At 40.1% G+C, this 13,093-nt stretch overlaps 1 protein-coding gene across 3 annotated transcripts in view; it reads left to right on the top strand.

Annotated features, from left to right (window-relative positions):
• The window catches only part of ptprsa (protein tyrosine phosphatase receptor type Sa), a 236,302-nt gene that overhangs the window by 205,328 nt on the left and 17,881 nt on the right, over positions 1-13,093 (top strand). For all 3 annotated transcript variants that reach the window (XM_068320339.1, XM_068320340.1, XM_068320341.1), the window contains 5 exons: positions 2,589-2,686; positions 5,420-5,543; positions 8,161-8,336; positions 10,283-10,402; positions 12,544-12,698. In XM_068320339.1, the coding sequence (XP_068176440.1) occupies positions 2,589-2,686; positions 5,420-5,543; positions 8,161-8,336; positions 10,283-10,402; positions 12,544-12,698 (673 nt within the window). The remainder of the gene's footprint in view (positions 1-2,588; positions 2,687-5,419; positions 5,544-8,160; positions 8,337-10,282; positions 10,403-12,543; positions 12,699-13,093) is intronic.

Raw genomic sequence — 13,093 nt, forward strand, 5'->3', positions numbered from 1 at the left:
TTGATCAAAAGGAATCATTATATTTCTCAGGCTCATCTACTGCGGATGGGAGATCGGAGATGTGTAATTAGAGGCTTGCTGGATTTTCTGTGCTCATTGATCATGTTGTTGATTGCTGCAATAAAAAAGGAGTATGCATATGTGTAGAAAATATCATGATGTGTTGAGAAGAAAAATTAGAGCTTTGGAATGGGGATAGGTGATAATACACATGGCATCTCATAGCTTTAGTTTTATTTGCAACGTAAGGAGTTTGACTAATCTGTAATGATGGATTCCCTGTTTCAACAGTGAGATATTTTTATTCTTTTCCAAACATGAGATCAAAACTAATTTCCCTTTGGGGATTAGTCGAATATAAAATAAAAATAAATAAAAAATAGCACACATATATAACCTTAAGCTTAACCTGAAAACAATAAATCACACTTTATTTCCATCTTCAGTTAAAGTATATAGTTTGTCCTGGTATATTTCTCTCTGACTGTAGCAGATGCTTCTACATGCAGACAGCGATGTGGGCACAGTAAAATACACAACTTCACAATCGCACATCACAAACAGTCTTTGATCTTCCTCTCAAGAAGAAGTGAGGTCCCCTCATTTACAGTACATACAGATTTACTTAATGTGCTCTTTGCTTCTGATGCCTTTTCATTTTGAATATGAAGGAAGCAAATTGGCAAATTTAATTTGCAGCGTTTCTTTTCTCCTGTGATGATCATCTCAAATCCCCCTCTAAAAATGATTAATAACTCAAGCAAAATATGAACAAACACACAGCTTTGTCGAAATTCACAAATATAATTAGAACTCTCCTGCTGCCCAGTTTAGAGTTTATATTATCATATTTGAAAGAAAAAAGATTCAGTGTAATGAGGGCATGGCTGTTTGTGTCATGCCTCCTGTCAAGTAGGCTGTTAATGTAGCGTGTCCATTCATTTTCCAGAGGATGTCACGGCACCCAGTGTCATCTCCTCATTTGTCTCATATGTGCATTGTAATCTTTGTTAATCTTCATGTAATTGATGTTCTTCCATTGTACTGTCAGTGTAACGTAAATTACCATTACTAATGAAGACTGTCGGCACCAAGAGTTGTGATCCCTCTGGTAATCTCAGCAGAAAGCAGTAAAAACACGAATGCCCCCCTCCCCGTCATTGAACGGATGCTAATCATTGTGAGAATGCAAACTTAAGGATGGTTAATGTGATGACGCATGCTGAGTGGTGCTTTGGTGGCATTTTTTTAAAGACATCTCAACATTATGGTGATGCTTGACCTTGTCCCTTGGAGAGAAAGAGATCTCTTCCTACAGATGCTGAAGGGTTAAGCGTCTCCAGTCTGCATGCAGGGACAGGGCTGCGCTCTATGGCTGCTTCATCCACCATCACAGGGCCTCAACATTATGTTCTTAAATAGATTAGTGACTGAAGTGCATTGCAGTGCTGGTAATGTTGTAGAAGCAGCAACATAATATTAAGTGGATATTAGTGCAGGCCCCCAAAAAAATCTTTCTGGGAATGAGATCAGATCATATTTGTAGTTTTGGATGGTCAGGAGTGTCCATCTGACAGCAAGTGTTCACCAAGTTAGAGAAACGGAGACTGAAGGAACAGGTAGAAAAACAGTGCCTTGCTTGCTTTCAACTGACTGGAATGGAGCAGCTCACTGTGTCACTCAGCATCACTCACACTCCTAAGCCCTTTATCCCCCCACCCCTCCCACCCCCACAAGCCCCAGGTCAGGGCTCCATTCTTGAATATGTACCTTTTTATAGAGGTTGAAACAGTAAAAATTGACACTGTGCCAAAACAAAAAAAACCAGCATAACAAGCTTTGAGGATATGGTAGAGGCAAATATGTCACAACTGATATAGTAGCTTTTTTCTCATTTTTCTTGCAGAAATTGTTTTTTTAAAAATGTTTATAGTCTAAATGTACAGCGTTTGAAATTTAGTTTGTTTGAAATCAAAGAAAACCATCTTTATAGATTTATCTGCATGAAGAAAAAAAAAGATTTTTTCCCTCCGATGACCGATCCAGTATAGAATTCTCCTCAGAGGTTTTTAAGAGCACAAGCAATTGGTTGATTCAGAAAGTGTGTTATGTTTCTTTTTTTGTGATTTCACCATCAAAATGTTACTTTCTTCATCTTGAGTGTAGCTATTAAAGTTATGTACGCCTCTGAATGTCTTATTCCTCGCTTATATTCAGCCTCACTTTTCTTATTGGTCCTTCCATCTGTCAGCACCATGACCACTGTGAGAATTGATACAGTTTGGTCTGTGGGTGTTTGCTACCAGTCTCTTTGGCAAGTAATTTGACAAATCCGTTTTTGAGCTCTGGCCTGGTACAATCAAGTGCCAATAACATCACAATACATTTTTGGTTTTTGTGATATTCACCATGTTTTGCACAAGCTTCCTCACTGCTACAATCCAAAACCCCATTGTTATGTAGGCAAAAAAACTGTTACCCATAAAAGCTGCTTTTAAAGTATTGAACTTGTCTAATGTGCGGCACTAATGAACTTTCTTTCCTCTCTTCTCGTGTCAAATTTCTTTCACAATTTCTCTGGCGAGCAGGTATGATGAATCATCCTCCCATCCCTATCTCAGAGCTGGCAGAACACACAGAGCTCCTCAAGGCCAATGATAATCTTAAACTCTCCCAGGAATATGAGGTGAGTGGGCCAAAGGTCAGAGTGTTTTCTTACTATTGATTTCTGTCTGATTGTGTTTTCATTGGAAAGGCACACAAGTCCCTATGTCGCCCCAGGGATATGGTTCTTTTTCTTCATCCAAGTCTTGTCTTCCAGCTTGTTGAAAATGCTGTATCTGATGCAGTTACGAAATATCAGCTGCTCACAACAACTTCCCCAAATATGTTATCAGTCGCAAGACAGTTGTCATTTTTAATTACATCTAATTTCTCTTGGCTGGTTGTTCTAACATCTTTACTTCAAATACAATTTCTTCAACTTATTGGCTGAGTAAAATAACCATTCCGGTATATAGTTGTGCGTCAGGGAGCAAGAGTCAAAACAAGAATATTTCTGATGGAAAACAGACTTCAAGGCCTTATTTGGAAGTAGATTACAAATTACATTTCCAAGAAAACAGATCACAGTGAATGTAACGAGTCATTAAGGGGGGAAAAAATAGGTGTTTTTAAAAATCTTCGCACACTCCAATTAACTTAGAATAAGATGCTCTGTCTTCCACAGTGTTCATATAGTCTGTTGTGAGCAGAACTCCATTAAAGCTTTTCTGTGGAAAAGCACACTAGCTTTATCATAGTGTGTGTGTGTGTGTGTGTGTGTGTGTGTGTGTGTGTGTGTGTGTGTGTGTGTGTGTGTGTGTGTGTGTGTGTGTGTGTGTGTGTGTGTGTGTGTGTGTGTGTGTGTGTGTGTGTGTGTGTGTGTGTGTGTGTGTGTGTGTGTGTGTGTGTGTGTGTGTGTGTGTGTGTGTGTGTGTGTGTGTGTGTGTGTGTGTGTGTGTGTGTGTGTGTGTGTGTGTGTGTGTGTGTGTGTGTGTGTGTGTGTAGGGGCTGTAACCGAGCTGTCTAAGCTCTGAGTCCGTGGCGGTTATAAATGACACCAGTGTTGATTAGAAATCAAGAATGCTGAATCAGCTCTCGTTTGCATACAAGCAATATGCCCCACTCACAATCCCTAAATCACTACGCCTGTCCCCTCGCAGAACACCAGTAGGACGCAGGAAGCAGGTACACCAGCATAGATTGTTGTCATCATGCCTGCCGGTGAATGTTGGTGGATAATGACTTCTCATAGTGATCCAGTATTTCTTTGGTATCTATTATTCATAAATCCGCACACAGGCTGTGTACCGAATGGACGTCTGTTGCATTCGCAAGGAAGAGAGACGGGAGACCTGATGCCTAAGTTGACGCTGCAACAACTTCTAATTACTTGGCTTGGAGAGAGCATTAAACCACTTGCTCGTCTCTTCTCCTCCCCCATCTTTTACCTCTCTCTCTCTCGCTCTGTCTCTCTCTCTCTCTTTCTCTCCCTCCCCCCCCCCCTCTCTCTCTGTCTCTGCAACCCCTCCCCTCAGGAAAAATAAATGACCAAATTAAATAGAGAAGTGTAATTTTAATTTTGTTATTTTCTTGATGAATGACTGCTTGTCTGGGTGCCCTGCCTTGCCAAGCAAGCTCTACAGGGCTTTGACTGATTGGTTTTTTGCCAAGCAGGATGTGAAGGAGGAGGAAAATGAAAGGGGAGAAGGGGGAGAAAGGAGAAAGATGAGGTGTTGAGGCTTGGTTAATGATTGAGATTCAGTGAAGGGGGAAGAGGAAAGCGGGGTACCTCAGCTGGAGAGCAGAGATGAAGAGGATATGATCTGACATGTAATCACCTATGAAAAGGCAGCACTGGTTTTACCTAACGATACTGAATCCATAGGCTTTACAATCTGTCTCCTGTCAGGCAGAAACTGCCTTCTGACAGAGGCTGTCACTCTTCTTCATAGTTGTCATCATGGGTCATGATAGACCAACAACAGAAAGAAATGCTGTTGTAGTTGTTCAGAATTCTAACAATCACTGAGTCCATTTTGAATGAATCTGTGGAAACATCCCTTCAAATTAAATGAAGATTGGACATCACAGTGGTGGATTTCACTTTGTGAATCGACCTATTTCAGAGACGACCCTAATGCTTACACACACACACACACACACACACACACACACACACACACACACACACACACACACACACACACACACACAAACATGACCAGCTTTAAGCTAATCTTGAAAGAAAAAGAAAATATCAGAAGCGTGACTGCCAGAGAGAGAGAGTAAACATCAGAGCAGAGGCAGGAGATAATGAGACAACGAAATACAGCCCAAAAAAAGAAAAAAAGTGAGAAAAAAAAGTGGGAGACTCTTAAGATGGAGGGCTGCAGATAAGGAAAATAGTAACAAAGAAAGAATCATGAGCGGAAACAGAAGGAAATCCTGATTGCTGCAGTGATTGCATGGAAGAGATTAGATCAGGTTTCCAGTTGGACTTCATTCGGTCTGTCTTTGGTCTCTCAAGCCTCCCACCCTTTAAGCTGAATCCCCAACTTCAAATACTCATCAAGCACTCTTCCCCACACCAACAGCTTCTAAACAAACCACCAGAGAATGGAATATTTATCATGAATGGTACAATTTGTGATTGAGCTAATAGCAATTCATAAAAATAATGCATAAATGTTCTTGATGAAGTACTATTACTGATTGTTCAGAGCGTTTAACAAAGGCCGTGAACCAATTTTGACAACGCCATCCTCTTTTTGACCCTTCATCCTCTTTTGATAACACCAGTATTGTATTGTTATCACTTAACTGTTCTTATTTCTTTTTGTGTGTGCATGTCCTGGCTTTTTTGTCCTGCCATCAGTCTATTGATCCAGGCCAGCAGTTCACCTGGGAACACTCCAATCTGGAGGTGAACAAGCCCAAAAATCGTTACGCCAACGTCATTGCCTACGACCACTCTCGCGTCATTCTGGCTCCCATCGAGGGTAAGGCTCAAAAATCCTCAAGCACACATACACACACACACACACACACACACACACACACACACACACACACACACACACACACACACACACACACACACAACCTCACAGGGGAGCTCTAAGGAGGGAATTCACATAATTACAGAGTCAATTGAAGTAATTAGGAATTTGTACTGGCCAGACATACCAGACCAAATGGGACTAAATAATGAAGACCAAAAATGCAGATAATATTAGAATGTAGAATAAAACATATTAAATACAACAAAGTCTGTGAAATTGTAGATGTGATGGAATTTTAGCAGACTGAACCTTCAGAACAAAAAAGAATTAATAAAAATGCACTACACTGGACAGGTTTACATCACTATGTATGAGTCGTACAAGAGCAAGAGGGAAAATAGAATTAAACATGAGTGAAATAATTAATACTATATGGAGTTCAGATTTAGTTCAGCAACAAGCAATTAATTTATAGAACCAAACCACATTTTGTCAGACACTAAAAGGAGGACTTGTTTCAGCTCAGTCCCAAACAGCTATCCACTTAATGAAATCAGATTTTTTTTGAGGGGCAGGACAAAGACTTGTTTGAACTCATTTTCGGACTCAGCCCTGGGCCTGATAGGCCCGTGAATTCAACCAGTGTTTTCCTCGTTCCATTTGTCTCATCTGATCTGCCTCGAACTCATGACTTCCCAGAAACTTAGTACTGAGGATCTCTGAGCCAGTAAGCCTCTCCCTCTGACTCCAAAATCTCAAGAGACATTGTCAGAGGTTGTCACTGTTAACAGCTGACATTGTTCTGGTTTTGCATCACTAGAAGTGCTCTACAACTCCTCACAGTTGTGCCAAACTCCCAACTCCACAGATTTCGACATTTTGCTGTAGTCAGGCCAATTTGACAGTGCAACAACATGCATAACAAATTATCCCAGGGAAAAAAAAGGTCGTCTTCCATAAATACATAAATTAATCAAGTCTGAAATTTCTATTTTACACTGCAGTGATTTTGCCATTAGTCGGGGCAGTAGAACAATTCAGGCACATTGCCATTCTGTGTTCACTTAGCTATGACTAAAACCAAAGCACCGCCATCAGATTGCGCAACACGGCGACCGTTTTAATGACGTTTTTCTCTTTTTTCTTCTATTCACTTTGTATTTCATCTCGCTTTTATTCTTCCTTCGCTCGTTACCTGTTTTTCAAATTTAAAAATTACTGCTCGTCTCCGCCCTATTTGTTGTCATCACTTCCTCTCTGCTGTAAAAAAGCCAAGTGTTTCTTTGTTTGCCTTGCTTGAGCGTGGAGACGTCAGTCAAAGAGGCTTCATCCTTCGAAACAGTTTCTGCCTTACTGGAGTCACTTGTCTACTGACAGGACTGTAGAAGTTGAATTTGTGAAGATGGGTGAAGTTTTTTCTTATTACCATTAGAAGATCACTTTCAGCTATAAATGAAATTGCAGATTATCTCATACGTAATTTTTTTCTCAAACAACTTTTTAAGCCTGTAGTAATTAAAAATATTCACAAAGGTACTTGGGATACAGCTCCACCAAACCCCACCAACCCCAAAATCCAAGTTTGTTGATGGTTTTACATCAACCTACAAACTGAAGGATTATTTTATAGGTTGTTTAACTTGCAATCTTTTTCAGTGAACTACATATTTCAGCTGTTTAATGATGTCTTTCTACTGCAGACACTTTAAAGGGCGCCATGCTTTGATAGCAGCATGTAGTGAGTACAAGCAGGATTATGCGATACAGCTTACAAGAGTTAAGCACACCATCCTTGCATTAAATGTTGCCTGTACACATTTGCCTACCCAACAGTGTGGATGGGTGCCTTATGGCAAGATTTAGTGGGCCTGGTGTGCAGCAGAGCATGGTAGCAGTCTGAGAGGGATGGCAGCTGTATCTACCCCCTGGCTGTGTTGTCTGTATGGCAGATTTACTCCTCCTATTTTCCATTTTCAACCACACTCCATCCTTGGTGGTGGTAAATCAGATGTAGGCTCCTGCTCCATATATTTAGAAACCAAGGCAGAACCCAGACATAGACAAAGAAAATGATAAAAGACCCGTACAGGAAGTTGTGACAGTGAGGCAGTTGCTGCATTTTAATCCATTCAAATGGAACAACAACTGAGGATTCCTCCAGCTCTGCTGCAGCCAAAGGAGAGGAATGCTGTGAGATTCTTTTAACAGCTCATATAATCTTGTATTTGTTCCAAAGAATTGTTCTAAAAACAAGCACCAGGATCTATTGCGCATGAATAATACCTAGAATATGTTAAGCCCCAAAAGCAGACATGATCAGTCATATATTAAGACTCTTCCGCTTCCCTTTGAAGAATTCCAACATGTGAACCAATTTTTTCTTCTTTTTCAATAGTAAGACTGGAAACTCATTAGAAATGTTATTTATTTATTTTGCACACAAGAATCTTTACATCTTCATTAATTGGGAAACAGGTTGTAGTGTGTGTGATAACTGGCAGACTGTGCAAAACAACAGCAAAAGGATGCAAATAAGGATAAAGGTATGGTGATGAAAAGTTGCCAAAGCTGATATGTTTACTGATATGTTTATTTTGCTGTGTTATTTGTTCAGGTATTACAGGTAGTGACTACATCAATGCCAACTACATTGATGGCTACAGGAAGCAGAATGCCTACATTGCCACTCAGGGTCCATTGCCAGAAACGTTTGGGGACTTCTGGAGGATGGTGTGGGAACAGAGAGCAGCCACTGTGGTCATGATGACCAGACTAGAGGAAAAGTCACGGGTGAGTCCATTCTAGGATTGATGCTAGCCACTGTTTACTACTTCTAAATTTTGTTTTTTAAATCAATATCAAAACCAAATCACTGTTTCACAAAATGTAGATATTAGACCCAGCTGTAAAAAGCTAGAGAGCAGCTGTGCACCTGAAATTCATTGGTAATTTATCAGATTTCATTTCATGAGATAGATTCCTTCTAGAAATATAGAATTATGAATGTTTTGCTACAAGCAGCAGTGGAGGATGACAAAATAGTTAACTGAAAGGCAGAGTCCCTGTGAACATCTGATAAGTCAGGCTGTGCGTCCACTGGGAGTATCACCAACCTGGCTCTGTTTCATCTTCTTTTCCATGGTTCCAACAGCACTAAGAGCTTACTAAATTTCAGCAGTAAGAAAGCACAGCACAAGAAGCTAAAATTACATTTGATGTGACAGCGCTTTCAGCTTTTGCCATATTTGTTTCCAGAAGTAAACCTCCCACAATCATCTGTTGATAATGAAAGTTAGAGGAAAATGTGATTGAAGAGTTCCAGTGTGAAAGGAATGAAACAGGATGTGATCACACCAGTCTGTATGTATTTGTTGTACTTGTATTCACTGTCTTCCTTTAATACAGTGGTTTAATGCGGTGGTTGGGAACCACTGACATAGACAGATGTAACAGAGAATCTTTCAGACTCCCAAATAAATAAAACGGAAGTAATGTAAATTATTTTTTCTTTCTGTGCGGCCCGGTACCAAATGACGCACGGACCGGTACCGGTCCGCGGCCCGGGGGGTTGGGGACCACTGTTTTAATATATTTGTGTACATGCAAAGTAGCCTCATGACCTAAGTACACACTTGAGAAGGAAAAGACTAAATTTTCGTGGGCTAAGGTGCCCATACCCTTCCAAGTTAATCATCTTGGTACACCCGCCGCTCTACCACTCACTATCTAATGCATGCCTGCTGGCCCCATGTGTGTTTCAGGCCTGTATATATCTATAGACGTGTGATTAATCTAGAATAGAAAAATAATTTCCCCTATGGGGGATTAATTAAGAATTATTATTATTATTGTTGTTGTTATTGTTGTCGGTTTTGGTGTTGTTGTTTTTGGTGTTGGTGTTGTTATAGTGGAAACTTTCCAACAATTTTGGGTTGTGTCTATGATGTTCACTTTTTTGTTTTCTTTTGTAAAAGAAGAGCAAAGGTTTGAGCAACAGGCATAAAACCCTCAAATAACAGATTAAAAAAGTGTCAGCTAGAGAAAATAATGTCCCCATTAAGGGAGTCTGTAAGTATTTGACAATTGGATACATATTATGTTCTCGTCATATGACATATATAAATGAATTGAAAATGGAGGTGTGCACTATATACAATAAAAATGGTGAATCTTTTTAGGGTGGATAAAGACAAGGTTTGTGTTTCATGCGATCAAGGACTAGGCTTGTCTTTATGTCAAAAAGTCAACTGATGTTTCTTCCTGTCAGCTCAAACTTGTGTCAACATCAGGCTCACTTGACCCAGGTGTCTCCACTCATTTTCCCTCTTTTTATCTCCCTCCAATTGTTTAGCTATCCTTCATACCGACATGTGCGTTCCACTCCTGTCAAACGTGATCATGATTAGCCGGCAGTGGGACTTGAGTGGCAACTTGAGCACGAAATGGGAGAGAGAGCTGGAAAGCGTTACGTCTCCCTCACTGTCACATCTCATCTGATGTCCACTGGTGTATCACACCCCATATTGAATGAATCTTTATTAAGTGGGGTGATGGTGGGGGGTCTGGGGAGCGGGGGATGCAGAGGTTGTGTTTTAAGATATCCTGCAAAAACAATGTAAAAAGTAGATCAAGCCTTTTGTTTTTGCTTGTTTGTTGACTAAAATTTTTTTCTTACTAAGGTATTATAAGAATTGTGTATTTTATTCTAATAATTTGTGTCTCTGCGTCTGTTTCAGATTAAGTGTGACCAATACTGGCCCAGTCGAGGTACAGAAACGTATGGTATGACCCAGGTTACCCTGTTGGACACCATAGAATTGGCCACTTTTTGTGTCCGCACTTTTTCCTTGTACAAGGTAGGGAGATTTTAGTATAAAAGCACACACTTAAAGTATGGATGCTGCCACTCTCAACATCCTCTCTTTGCAAATAATAAATATTCCGATTCAGTGTCATCCAGTAAACAAATAACCAATTGTGAGACAAACATAAAAACACAGGTACAAATTTTAAATAGGTGTCAAAAATGTTGGCTTCAATTGTGTGTTTTTTATTTGAAGTGAAGTTGTTTACACACACAATCCACAAGGGATCAATATGTACATATAATAAGGATATTGCCCCCCCATTTCCACCTTGTTCTGCTGCTTTTTCTGCTCTCAGTACATCATCTCTTTATGTGAATCTGCCAAATTGAGGCACTTAAGTAAAGTGAGCAAAAGAGAACCTCAATATACATAAAAAGCAGACAGCTCTCATTTTTCTTTGTGTGCAAGACTGAAACATACAAGCAGATGCAGAATCTCCTCTCAAATGAAACTATTCATAAAATGAGGCCTTCTGATATTCAAGCTCACACATGCACTGGACTGAAGGTCATGCACAAACACACACACAAAACCCAAATACATATATTTGCATACCTGGGAACATGATGCCAGTTATCCCCTGCAGTATTAATAGGGCACTGATGTGTTTTTAAATACAATCATTTGCATGTGTACACAAGAAAAAAAAGAAAAGACACTCTAACCATATGATCGCATGAAGCCAAGAACACCGGTGAGAAGGTATTGGAATTTTTCCTGCATGCCTGCTAATAAATCTTAGCAAAAATTTTTAAAAAACAACAACAAAAAACAAAGAAAAACAGCAGCCAAGCACTGATCACATCCATACAGCTTACTTCATCTGCAAAATAAAGAGATGTCCAAAAACAGAAAATAAGATTTAGGTCAGTTTGCTTTTAATTACCACACTGGTTTATTCATTTATTCAGCAAGGGAAAAAATCCCTCTGTCAGGGAAGTAGAAACACAGTATTGAAATGCAAACTGTACCTCCATTAGAGGATCTTCTGAGAGGAAAGAGAGAAGAGAAGGACAATGAATGCAAGTGGGATTTTTGTTCTGTCTTATCCTTCTTAAAAAATCTTCTCATGGATCCCAGATAGTTTCCTTAATGTGTCTAGAAGTGAGTTAAGACATGAGCTGACAGCTGTGTAATTTAGGTGTTGGTTGCATATGTGTGAATGTGTGTGTTTGAGCAGCAGTCAATGACTGCATGAAGATATAATTGTAGGTATAGTATTATGATGAGTCTATCTAAACCGGTTTATACTGTGTGTCTGTGTGTGTGTGTGTGTGTGTGTGTGTGTGTGTGTGTGTGTGTGTGTGTGTGTGTGTGTGTGTGTGTGTGTGTGTGTGTGTGTGTGTGTGTGTGTGTGTGTGTGTGTAAAGAAAAATTAAGCCACCTTTCTCCTATGTGACACCAGCTTGGCTTGACTTGTCACATAGGAGGAATGGAGCGTATGGTACATTTCCAGAGGATTATTTTCAGTACATGGTAGTACCGTCTCAGGCCAGCTTGACATCGTAGTGGGGACACATCAAACTACTGGAGGGTTATCTTCATGACACACACCTCTTGTTATCCTATTATTAGCTATCAAAGCCAAGAACATCTGCACCTGTCAATAATAAAGGCCACAAAATCTGGCTGTTTGAGTATCATGGTCATTAATTTATGCTTTGCAGAATATGCACCCAGCCCTCTTTGAATTGCAAATGAAGTTGAGAAACATGTAGGACCAGGTAGAAGGTACTTTATATCAAAAGCAAAAACTTGAAACTTTTACCCCTTTAAAGTGTTCTTTTTTCTCTCTCTCTCTTGAGAGTTGTCAGCTCAAGTCTTGAGTGTTGATTCCATCAGGACTTGTTGGATTTTATGAGTTTAGACTAATTATCACAACATGTTCTGGCAATCAATTTCCAGTAAATAATTTATATTGAAGTGGTTATCTGTTGACTAAAACACTCACGCAGTAACCTTTAATTTAGTGAACTGTGTTCCATGTCTACACCAGCCACTTGGGGGATTGCCACAGAAACCCAGCTTTGTTTTAATCTGTTTTTGGCCATGAGCTAAACCAGTTGGTCAGCCACTCAGAGAACAACAAACCACCCCCACATGAACCCACATCCCTCTGTTCTATCCAGAATGGCTCTAGTGAGAAGCGGGAGGTTCGTCAGTTCCAGTTCACAGCATGGCCCGACCATGGTGTGCCTGAGTACCCAACCCCGTTCCTGGCCTTTCTTCGTAGGGTGAAGACCTGCAATCCACCTGATGCCGGACCCATCATCGCCCACTGCAGGTGTGGGGTAACATTTTTGTCTTTCTATAGCTCTGCGATCTAAAGTGCTGTGTTTTTAAAACTTTACAAAATTGGTACGTCTGAGCCAAAGTGGGGCAGTTTTTGTGTTCTTTTGGTTAGCCAGATCCCACCCTAGTGCGACTGTGCAGTTAAAATGAACCCTAGTGCTTCGTATCAAAGAGGTATTCTTTTTTCATTTGTGTGTATGTGTATGTCCGTGAGTAAACAGAATAGCGGAGCTCTTTTGTAACTGCTATTATACATTACATAACGCACATTATACAAACACATGCTGTCGCTCTCTTCCAAGACCTCCATCTTTCTTTGCTCCATTGGTCACATCATCTTTCTTTTTAAAGCTTTTTCTTTGCATTTATTCGCTCCTCTTCTGTCTT

Source organism: Antennarius striatus, chromosome 7 (genome assembly GCF_040054535.1).
Source record: "Antennarius striatus isolate MH-2024 chromosome 7, ASM4005453v1, whole genome shotgun sequence".
NCBI lineage: Eukaryota > Metazoa > Chordata > Actinopteri > Lophiiformes > Antennariidae > Antennarius > Antennarius striatus.